At 39.8% G+C, this 12,421-nt stretch overlaps 1 protein-coding gene and 1 long non-coding RNA gene across 2 annotated transcripts in view; both read left to right on the top strand.

Annotated features, from left to right (window-relative positions):
- LOC117513634 (neurocalcin-delta A) overlaps positions 1 to 4,875 on the top strand; it is a 94,348-nt gene extending 89,473 nt beyond the window's left edge. The window contains exons 4-5 of the mRNA XM_034173865.1: positions 1,039 to 1,158; positions 3,557 to 4,875. Coding sequence (XP_034029756.1) covers positions 1,039 to 1,136 — 98 coding nt within the window. The 3' untranslated portion in view covers positions 1,137 to 1,158; positions 3,557 to 4,875. The remainder of the gene's footprint in view (positions 1 to 1,038; positions 1,159 to 3,556) is intronic.
- Positions 4,876 to 7,089: 2,214 nt separating this feature from the next.
- On the top strand, positions 7,090 to 9,101 carry LOC117513636. Its single transcript, XR_004561654.1, has 2 exons — positions 7,090 to 7,485; positions 7,537 to 9,101. It is a non-coding gene; the product is annotated as an uncharacterized LOC117513636 (long non-coding RNA).
- The last annotated feature ends 3,320 nt before the right edge of the window (positions 9,102 to 12,421 follow it).

The following is a 12,421-nucleotide window of genomic DNA, read 5'->3' as shown; positions in this document are numbered from 1 at the left end:
GGGCTGAGCCCGCCTCCACCTGCACTGAGGGGGCTGAACCCGCCTCCACCTGCACTGAGGGGGCTGACCCCGCCTTTTCCTTCACTGAGAGGACTGACCCCATCTCCATCTACACACAGCATGAAACTAGACGGACACAGTCTGTGGACATGAGATGAAATGTCGGTGACTTATGGAAACAATTGCGCACACGTGTGTATCATATTATGCAGAGTCTGTACTGTGTATTCTGCGTACAGTTCTGTACACCGAATTGTGGCATGTGTACTGCAGTGTTCAATACAGATACATGTATTGTGACACCGCTAGTGTTTACTGCAATCAACGATACTTAAACAGAAACAGGTGTGTGATTACAAACTGAAGACGGGTACACAAAGACAAACATGAGACACCCAGATGGATATGCACACAGTGGAGAACCAGAACGGTGCACAAAACTAACACAGAACCCAAAATGTGGTGAAAGTATCTGACACAGAGGTAGTGAATAACTACGGAGCCTATCCCAGCAGTCATAGGGGTTGAGGCAGGGTACACCCTGGACATGATGCCAGTCTGTTGCAGCGCCACATATTGACAAAAATTCACCCACACCTACCTACAGTCAATTTAAAGTTTCCAGTCCACCTAACCTGCGTGTCTTTGGATGTGGGAGGAAGCAGGAGCACCCGGAGGGAACCACACAAACACAGGGAGAACATGCATACTCCACACAGAAAGGCCACAGGTGGGAACTGATCCCATGACCTTCTTGCTGTGAGGCAGCAGTGCTAACCACTAAGCCACTGTGTTGCCTAGTGAATAACTACACTTACAAAAACACTCAAATAAACCCCAAACTCCACAAATGACCAAACAATCATCAAAAACTTAAAACATGAACACAGAGATCAGACTGTGGCATTCTGTTTGATTGACAACTGTCAGGTCAGTGTGTTTTGTTGTTGTTGTTTCTTTGGGTGGGGGATTTCTTTTCATGTGAAACTATACATGACATCAAGACTGTGATCCCGTCTCATGTTCTTTGTGTTTTAGGCAAACTGTCTCTGGAGGAGTTCATCAAAGGAGCGAAGAGTGACCCCTCCATCGTCCGCCTGCTCCAGTGCGACCCCAGCAGTGCCGGACAGTTCTAAACCTGACACACTGACACCACCTGTAAGGCTTCCTTTACAAAATCAGATCTGAGACAAACATGTTACATTTTGGTCTAACAGACATCTGGGACAGCTCTCGTTATCTGCCAGACTTAAAATGGCTAATTTCAAAACGTTTAAGAGAATATCTACAGTTTTTATTTTTCTGCACCTTTTCATGGATTAACCTCAAAACGTAATGTTTTATACAGGATTCCAGGTCAGATTGAATTTATCATCAAGTTTAAAAAAAAAAAAAAAAATCAGCATCCAGGCCAAGGACACACCCACGTTTCGCCTGGCTGCAGCAGATAGGTGATTGCCTTCGAGAGGTGCGGGTGGACCAGTTGTTTGCTTGGGTGATTGCCAACCAGGACCTGAGATGGTTCTATAGTATGATGGATCTAGAAACATGACATCAGTGCGTGCTCCCTAACCTGACCTGACCCCTGACCTGTGGTTAACATCAGGGAAAACCTTAAAATAATAAATGCGCTGAACTGAGCAGTTTCAGAATATTGCTGATTTTTTTTCAGGTGGGGGGGACTTTTTCATTTCGAGCAGGCAGCTGTTGATTAAATAACCTCTTAATTTTGCTCTCTGAGTAACACCAGGATGATGCATTTCATTTAAAAACATGCCACAGAGTACTCAAAAGTGTTGGAACACTTGATATTTAACATTTGTTTATGCCATTTCAAATACAAATAAATAAATAAATCTAAAGTTATCTTCCATAAACTCAAACTGAATCAAATCTCTACAACTTGATATAAATTAATTAAAATATAAAATCCAGCTTCCTGATGAAGTGGTGTAGAGGAGGATTTTCTTAAAAAGAAGACCTGAAAGTTCAGCTACAGTTTGCCAGAAAGTACATCTGAGATTAAAGCTGAGATTTGATGTTTTGGTGAAAGAAAATTTTGTATTTCTCCATAATTGATGTAAATAAAGTCTAAGACATATTCAGTAACTTGGAAATGTTCATGTTTCCATGCTCTGACTTGTCTGAAGAAAACTGGCAATAAAAGTGATTATTATTTACAGGTATTATCAAGTTTTAGAGATTAGTAGTAGTTAGTTTGACTTTGAGGAAAATAATTTTAGAAATTTTTATTCTTTATATTTTTTTATTTCTTGTATTTGAAATGACATAAACAAATTAAAATGTGTGAAATTCCAAGTGTTCCAATACTTTTGGAGGGCCCAGTATCATAGCCTTATGGTGATTCAGAATGAGTGTGGCATTATTACTGTTTTGTTTAAGAATGTTTAATTTTTACTGTTGATGCACGTTGTGAGAAATCATAGTCATATTGTATATCATAATGATATGACAATATTGAGATATGATAATTTGGCCTATTGTACAGCCCTACTGTCAACTAGCTGAAAACTTTGAATATTAATTTACATCTACATTTAGAAAATGCTTAAAGTGGCAGGGGATTAAGAGGGCTGTAATGAGCGGGGTTGGGGGGTAGAGTCCCCCCAGAAGCTGAAAGGCAAAAAAAATTAAAATGCTTAAAAAGAAAAGCGGGGGTCTGGGTGGGGGAGCGTTGTCCTCCCACAAGCTGAAAGGTTTTAGCTATGCTAATGCTCCCCTGGAGCATTTACTTTAAAAAAAAAAAAGTCTGAAGGACCTCAATGACATGGTGAGATGCTTAAAAGCTTTGCTCGTTCATGTCCGCGATATATACATATTATTCACTTACACTCATGCTCTTAATATAAAGGTGATTTACTGCCCCCTGCTGGAAAGGCGTGTGAGTCAAAAATGTAATTAGCAGCATTAGTAATATTTGTACCTTCTCCAAAACTATTAATCTTATTAGCATTCCGTTTTGGCACCATTCATACTTGACCCAAAATGCATAAGCACACCAAAATGCAAATGTCAGCTGTACTGTTTGTCCCTGATCAAAGTTGCATGCACGCACAGCTGCTGTAAAGAGGTGCTTTTAATTTGACAAAGACAGTGGCTGAATACATTTCACTCATGGTACCAACATGAAACTTAAGTCACTCATGGTAAGAGCAACGTGAGACTTATGTAAATTGATAAAACCAACTGAGCTACAAAAACAATAAATCAATAACACTAACAACACTGTTAAACTAGCATAAACCTCAATAATAGCATTTAAAATCTCAAAACCCTGAACTCCCATGGTCCATTGCAGCACAGCATCCATTGTTCATTGGTTCGCTAAAATTGCTAATTTCTCCAAAAATATTTCTACTATCAACTTTTGGTTTCACAGCGTTCATCCTTGACCCAAAAAAAACATTACCATGCTAAACGGCAAATGTCAGCTTTCCCCTGTTTTTGCGTGATCGAAGCCACACACACGCACACAGAGGCCATTTGGCTATTATAATATAGATTGGTGTGACAGACCTATATGTTGTCTTTGCAGCGCTTCTTCAGGTGAGTGACTCAACAAGTCTTTAAATTTCCAATATGGAGCCGACTGATGACGACGATGATGATGTTGATGAAGAAGAATTCAGGATGCCGCTGAGGACTTTACAGATGGCCGTTGGAGCTGTATACCCTAGTTGATGTAAACCCTCCAAACCCCAGCAGGGACTGAAACCCATGACTTTCCCCACACCTCCATCAGGATTTGACTCCGCCCCTGAGTTCTCCTGCAGGCTCTCGGAGCGTACAGACTGAGGCGGTAGGTTGTACATACAGTATCACGTGGACTCTGTGTATCCGTGTCTTTGCTTGGTCCTCAGGCTTAAACCGGGGCCCTGCAGAGCCTCTGACACTCCCGTGCGTCAGAAACAGAGCAGGTGTTAAATGACAGAGGAGCCGTGACGGTGCTGAACACGATGACGCACTGTGGGCGAGATTATTTAATCTGCAAGAGACAACTTGTGAAGTTTGACTGTCACGCTGAACGAGTACTGCTTTTAGTTTGTTTTTTTTCTTTACTGTGGGAATGTGTGTGTTTGTGTTTCTTGCAAATTTGACAGTTTCCTCTTTTGTACCTATATGCTACTACGTATCTGTGCCCGAGTCAGTAGTTTGAATTTTAGTCCCGTTGGTGTCATGAAGGATGAAGTTCCTCTGTTTATCAGTTATCATGAAGAATCTGAGCTCGACACTCACCGCCCTCGAGCCCGGAAACATGGCAGAAAACTCATGTTTGAGGGAAATGTAGATACATTTCTGAGCACTCAAATGAACCAAAATTAACCAAAAAGGAAAAAGAAAATCTGCCACATATCATCCTGAATGCTCAACTCAAGATGCAAAACAACTGTAAAAAATAAGTAAAGTAAAATAAAATAGTTGTTTTTAAGCATGCGCGTAGATTTTTTTTTTTTTTTTTTGAAGAGGTTTTAAATGCCGCATGTTGAATCAGTTGTTGAACAGTTGGGTCAGAAGTGCACAGACTAAATTGCACGTATGCATGTGACTCGATGTGCATGTGTGTTTGTGGTTATCAGTGGTCCATCCAGCTTCCTGCTAGCTTCTCACTGTTAGCATCGTCGCGGTTTGCACAAGTCATCACCGTTACTGACAAAATGACCGAGATGAAATACTGAATAGTTTTACCAGGAGCTTCGTACAACGAAAGGTAAGAGGGATTGAAGAGTTACAAGGTCTAAAAAATACATCTGAAGAATTCCTATAACTGATGTGTAAATGTAACTTTTGAAAGTTCAAAGCAGTTTATTGAATTAAAGTTCAGTCACTGAGATGTTGTTGGCCGTGTGAATGTTACACTGCTGATGTGTCTTTGTGTTGTTGGCAGTGTTCATCCATAACTCATGAACCCGTCTCTGCAAATATTAGAGAAAGTGTCGACCCCGGTCTGGATCAGACGGCAAAATTATTAGTCTGAGATCTCACAACCACAAAGACGGTGGCATCCTTCATCCGACCACTTGTTCAGATTGTTGAAAAAAGTCCAGATTCCAGATCCATCTGTTCTGGAATGAAAAGGGGGAGGGAGGAAATACCTGACAAATCTCTTAAACGTCAGACTCAGAGGGTTCGACACGCGTGATGGTGGCCGTACGTCCCGTGCACCGATAGTCCACAAAAGGTATCAGTTCAGGCCTGCATGTTTTATTTATTTGTTTGTTTGTAATATGGGAATGTTGGGGGAAATATCAACACACAATATTGCGATATTTAATGTTATATGGAATATTTTTTTGTTCGTTTGTCAATTCAGATTTGATGTATATTTTCCAGACTATATGTTGCACCAGAGTGTAAGACGCACCTGCCCCCCCCCCAAGAAAAAGCCTCTTGAAGAGGAAAAAAAAATCCATAAGTCACATCTTTTTCTGTAATATTGGCTCTTTGATTTGAGATTTTGTGTTATTGTTTTGTACTTTCATTATTGACATTTATTTTGTTTACTGCGTTAATTCTGGGAAAAGCCCTATCTTATTTATTATTAATATTAAAAATCGTAAATTTTGCACTGTCTGGGTGCAACTCCTTATCGTTAATATTCATCAGGTGCAATTTGACTTCCGGGGAACATTTGCGTGGTCAGTCATTTTTTTTTTTTTTTCTGTTGTCTGTTTGATCTATAATACATTCCGCCCTCTGCTGAATGAAAGGAGTACTGCATGTCTACATCATTTGAACCAGCAATTCCAGGGTTTGTGGTTTTTGTTGTTTTGTTTTTAACTGTTTTGTTTGCTTGAAACTTACCCCAATTCAATTCTCAATTCTCTTTTATACCCCTTCCCCTTCCCCTTGGCCCTACGCCTACCCCTTTAAAACAAGGGGTAAGTCGATGGGGTATGCCTCTAGCCCTATGAACTGAGACACCCCTCCGCCTTAGGAGAAAAAACTGCCCGTGTCAAACTGCCGTCTTCAGAGTTAACATGGCAACCGAAATGCAACTTGTTGCAGTAGTCTGTTTGCTCTTTTTATTTTCTCTCCTTTCTGCGTAAACGCAAAGAAATAGAAGTAGTCGCGGATTTCTTCGATGCATCGCAATCATGTCATGTTAATTAATTTAATTAATTTGTAATTTATAATAATTAATAGTATTATTAATTAATAGTAATGAATTAATGTTAATGATACTAATAATAATTATTCAATAATAGAAATAAGTAATATTGTTTGATTAATCATTAATTGATTAGTAATTAATTATTAATTAAAATAAATAATTGGAATATATCAGTCTTTGTAGAATTAATGTATACATTATACAAGTTTCACTTTTTGAATGGAATTAATAAATCAACTTTTTCATGATATTCTCATTTATGACCAGCACCTGTATGTATGTTATGCATACATCAGCATCTAGTTCTGTTAACCTTATATTTATTTTTCAAATTCTCCATTTTTTTGCATCCAGCCCTATTTCCTTTAGTAATTTCCTTGACAAATAATATCAGTCTCTTAGGATGTCAGGTTATGTGTTACACATATACATGTGTGTAGATATTTTCCAACTAACTCCCATTGATGAAACTCATTTTCTGCCTGAAAGCTTATTAGGAAACGAGTGTGCTCGGGGCTCCCTGTTTGTTTACAAAATACACACGTTACAGACCTTGAAATCCACCAGCAGGGATTGATATTATCCAAAGATTTATGAACATACAAATTAACATGCTTATCCTTATAAAAGTGTCTTATCGTAGCGTTCGTGTGTATATGCGTTATAACGCCTCAGCGCACGAGCGAAGTTACGATATTCTTCAGAACGACAATATACACAACATGCATCCAGCAGCATACACGGTGCTGTCATAGGCAACTGCCTGTAAAGTTTTTTGGCAAATTATAACTTTCTAAACAGTGTAATTTGTAACAAAGCCGCTTCATTTGTGCGGCTCTTTCGGTGCCATGTTTGTTTCTTTAGAGACAGCGGTAAGCGCCTCCTACCCCTCCAAACGGAGTGCGCATCCAGATTCACTCCGTGTGAAGGGGTTTGTAGCCCTCCGCCTACACCTCTGCCTCACTCCAAAAAGAGAATTGAGACACCCCTCTGTCTCTCGTGCCCGTGCAAAATGGAGGGGAAGGGCCAAGGGGTAGAATTGAGATTCAGCAGTGTGGCTTATATACTAAAAAATACCAATTTTAACACCAGTACCTTCCGATATGATACACATGTACTTCTTTAATCAATCAATCAATCAATTTTTTTTATATAGTGCCAAATCACAACAAACAGTTGCCCCAAGGCGCTTTATATTGTAAGGCAAGGCCATACAATAATTATGTAAAACCCCAACGGTCAAAACGACCCCCTGTGAGCAAGCACTTGGCTACAGTGGGAAGTCTTTAGTCATTAAAATTGGGTCATAATGATAAGAAGACATCATGTAGCTGTTTACACAACAACAGGGTGTTTTGTCCAACCATCGAGTGCAGTCCATCAACAGAAGTAGACATACGGAGGTTTTTCTGACCTGGTTTCTTGGTGTCTGAACGTCTGGTCCAGGTGGATTTGAATCAGCTCCAAGTCCACGTCTTCTAGACACAACTGCAGCTCTGGCACCAATCCAGATTCAGCATTTGGGTCAGAATTGTACCAGTTCTGGCCTAGATGAGTATATTTTGTCTGGATGTGTGGACTATGTGTGCGACTGCCACAAAGATAACCCCTCTGGAGGTGGATCTGGCCCAAAGTCAGCTGCTGTGCATGTACTTTATATGGTTAAATGTTGTGGCTGCGTTAAGGGGTGGTGCCACAGAACTGTCACATATTTTTACCATTAAAGAAATAGAGCATTTTAGACTTTGTAGAGGAATTTTAGATTGTTTTACCTAAATAAAATAGCGTCAAAAAATCCACGCACACAAACAAGAGTGGGTTTAAATCCTGAAACGTGTGTCAAGTCTTTCCAGGAGGTGATGTGAAGTTTTTCTAACACTGAAGCACTCAAAACTTCCCACAATCTTTTTAAATCTCATTGCATTGTATTTGAAGCTAGAGAAGGAAACGGAGGCAAAACAGTCTCTAAATGCTCCAAATGCCGAATGTCACCTTTGATTTGACGTGACGATAAAATAAGCAAACCTTCAAAGACATCCACGTATTTTTGGACTAAAGTGCGTTTTGGTCGTGGACCGACGGCGTCATGTTGTTCCTGCTGTTGTGACGTGACTCAGGACCAAACTCTTCTTAGACTTACTGTACAGAATTCCTGAATACTGTATGTGGACACTTTGCACATTTAAATACTGTGTGATGTCAGGAACAGTATTCAAATAAACCACATGCAGAGACACGCCTCAGTAATTCTTATATATTCCTTCATACCAACATCAGCGCAGTTGGAATAAAGTGATGCGCTCCAACTTTTCCTTTTCTTTCAAACCACACAACACTTCCAACAAAAGAAAATAGTCCTTCCCTGTTTTTAGAAAGCACAACCATCACAGGATCACAGGAACGTTGGAAATGGCTGAATGCAGCTTTATAGTTTTTGCATCGTTTTCCACGAACATCAGAGCAAACCAAAAAAACCTATCTGAGGTTTCAGTATTAAAGCTGCAATATATGAGAGGGAAAAAAACTCAGGTTATTATAAGAAGCTGAATATTTTTATTACAATTCTGTTTATTGGGGCCCTTTTAAAAAAATTGTAATTAAAATGTTTAAGAGTTGCTATTGAAGTCCAACTTCAAAGTCAAAATATTTCAAGTAAATAAATCATTGTGCTGTGGGAATAAAGACCAAATATGTTTTACTAACTTAGAATTTTTACACAGTAACGCCTATTTTTTTTTTTTTTTTTTTTTAATGGCTTTGAAAAGGAAACGTTTAAATATGAGATAAAAGGTCTTTCTGCAGTTAAAGTTGTACTGACCTTTTTATGAAAGACTGTCATGTGGTCATAAAACTAAACTTGTACTACTATAAGAATAAAGTAATATGAGGACAATAAACCGTGTTATTGTGATACTACATTCATAATATTTGAAAATTGCCATTTTTCAGAGTAAATTTCATGGGAAAACGATTAGTCATAAAAATCAAACTTTTAGGAGAAAATACTCAAATTAAAAAAAAGTGGGCTGTCACTCATCAAGCAGCCTGATTATCAGAATGATTCAATAAAAGAAAAAAAAAACTGTTGAACAAAGAACTGAGGCCAGTTTTTCATTTTTCTTTAGTTACTTTTCCCTCCAAATATTTCAATGTTTTCTTTCTTTTCTCTTTCTTTCCAGTGACTCTGATGTTCTGAAATAACAAGTAAGAAAAGTGTTGAATTTTTGTCACAAACAAAACTGCTGTTTTGTACAGAAAAAACATGTAAACAATAGGAGGCTCAAACACAACGCGTCACTCTGTGTTTTTATTGTATTTTTATGATCTTTTTTTAAGCTACATCAGATGTAACATTTCTGTTTTCAACAATCTTGTGATTAAGTGCCAAATAAAAACAAAACCAGTATTGTATAAATTTATATACTGTAAATTGTTAATCTGTTGAACAAAATGTTTGTAATTGTCGCTGTATTTAACGGCTGCAGGTGTTAAACAGAATTCCGTTTATGGGCCAACTTGGAAAACGAATAATTAAATTTACAGTGTTTTGTGTGCAAACAATGTGTCTGAATTGCTTTGTTTTTGTAAGGCAAATATGATGTTTGAATGCTGATAAAAGAACACGCAGACATCCACCAGTTTTAATTTTTTGTACTTTCATCTGAAAAAAATATATACTGTTCATCATTACAAATACACTCAGACTGAAGTTTTAGTTTTCTTCTTCTGGCACTTTTTGCCCGCTGACGTGGTGGTGACACTTGCATCTGTGCTCGTTCTGAGGCCGCCTGAGCTTTGGCCTGTTTCTGATTTGTTTTTCCAAGATTCTATTATTAATCTGGTCGTCACTGTTTGACCAGATCTTTTTATTTTATTTTTTGTGTGTGTTCCCTGCATACCAGCGAAGCAGGGCCTTGTTTTCAGCTGTGTGTGTCTGTGGACAAGAAAACTCAAAAACAGCTGGATGAATTTCCTTCACACTTGGTGGAAATATTACTTAGATGGATATCTAGAGGTGATTAGATTTTGGAGTAGTAGTAGTAGTTCAGCCCGTCCCTCATCAGTCCGGTTGGCGTCGTTGGACAGGACCTTCTGCTCGTCCTCGTCGTCACTGCAGTCACACTTCCTTCAGAGGCTTGAGCTCTACGGTGGGATCTTAATTAACTTTGCTTTTGGTTCTAAACGCTGCCTTGTTCTTCTGCTGGTTCTGGGTTGGCTCGTGTATGCAAGATTGGACCTCAGCTTCTTCTGCCAACCTTTGAATTAATTCTATCATCTTCGTTACCAGAGAACAGACGTCCTGAGGCTCTGGGACGTACAGACGGGTAGCAGACTGACTGTGAACAAGCTGAGCTGCTCGACATGTGAAAAGGAGGAAATTCCATAAAAAGGTGGATTATAAGCTCCGCCCACCTCCATGCATTAGCAAGGCAACAAATGAGAAGCAACAAACGGGCGTCTATAAAGCTATATTTACTCGTGAGAAGTGACATCACTGTTCACACGGAATGAATATGGAAGCGATCGTAACAGTTCACACACATACAGAAAACAAAATGGAAATGTCATAAATATTGACGACTATTCAATTGAACTCACTCAGGAGGACTTAAAATAATGAACCACGATCACGACGGTCCTAACGCGGTTAATAACATTTCACTGCAACTGGAGACATTCAAATGATCTGATAATCTAAACATTTCTGTATGAACAGTTGAGAAAGTCAACATCATCCATCGTGCTGTTCAACTGAAGAAAAAGAAAACACATTAAAGTCAGCGTTTTATTGCTTCAATAAGCACACAGTCTGCACTGACCCACAGGACCCAAACGGCAAAACTCTTACTACTACAATGTGACTTTTTTCTTTTTTTTTGTTTGCAGAATGTTTTTACTAGGTACAGCTCAGCGACCCCCAAATCAGGAGTCGTCTGGGGTCACCACACCTAACGTGCATATCAAGTTTGGTGACAATCAAACAGTTAGAAATAAAGTTATTGCCCTTAAAATATTTTTACAAACCCTGCTGTCATAACCTTGACCTTCAACCTTTTGCCCCAAAAATCGATGATTGTTAATGTCAATATACAGAACACATAGACCTCTTTTGGTGACAGTCACAGAATTGCAATTGAAGTTAATATGCTCATGATATTTTTACACAGTAGTGACCCTGACCTCTTGACCCTAAAATCAATATGCTTGATGGAGTCAACATGCCTTACACACACACACACACACACACAATACTTTTTGTTTTTACAAAGTGACCTTTTTATCCCCAAATCTATATGCTCATTGGGGTGAATATACTTAACACATACCAAATTTGGTGACAGTCTGACAGTTACAAAAAAGTTAGTGTTCCAGATTTTTTTTTTTCCAAAGTACATGCCAGAGAATCCTTTATTTCCCCTGTCTGCATATATAGTAATGGTAAATGCCACACTGGCAGAACCATTTCTATACATAAATACACATATATGCAATTTGTTCTTGCAAGACAGATGGCATGTAGTGCGTGAGTGAACGTGGTGTGCGTGTGTGACCCCCATCCGCCCTTCCTGATCAGCCTACACCATCCTACTCAAAGCCAACAGACAACTTCTATCAGGTAGGGCCGACCATCAAAACAACACGAAGACAGACAAGAACGAAAGACAAGTGGTGAAGACAATAACAGTGAAGTGACAATAAAAGTGAGACACCTAGGAGACGGGGCTCCAACCATACAACCTACCAGGACAAACAACCACACATGAACAAACAGTGACAGCAACAGTCTGTTGTCTAATTAGTGAGCATCCACACCCTAATCTAGAACACCAGAGTCTTGATCCCCTTGAGAGCACCCAAAACCGAGTTGTGACGGCCACAAACGCACAACCATCCACACACAGAGACCCAGATCACAGCGAAATATCCGATCACTACTGTGGCTGGTGTGTTGGGCCAAGACAAAAGTACAGAACCTTACCACATGATGTTGACCACTGTGGCACGTCAGGAGCCATACGGTTTATTGCACACAACAGACGGAAATGGGTCTAGGATGCCCCAGGAGAAAAAGGACAGTAGAGGAGCATAGAGGCCAGGAAGGGCACCCACCAGAACCACCGGGGCAGCCCGACAAACGACCAGGGGAACCCCACCAGAGTGCACCACACACACACCCCATGGACGCATAGGAAGCAACCCGACGCACCGGGGATGCACACAGGGCGCCGGCATAGGCCCACAAAAGGGGGCGTCCCAGAACCACACCGCCCAGGCCACCGGGCACTG

Source organism: Thalassophryne amazonica, chromosome 7, assembly GCF_902500255.1.
Source record: "Thalassophryne amazonica chromosome 7, fThaAma1.1, whole genome shotgun sequence".
NCBI lineage: Eukaryota > Metazoa > Chordata > Actinopteri > Batrachoidiformes > Batrachoididae > Thalassophryne > Thalassophryne amazonica.
Note: the sequence above shows the minus strand (reverse complement) of the source record. Positions and strands in the feature narration are given on the sequence as shown.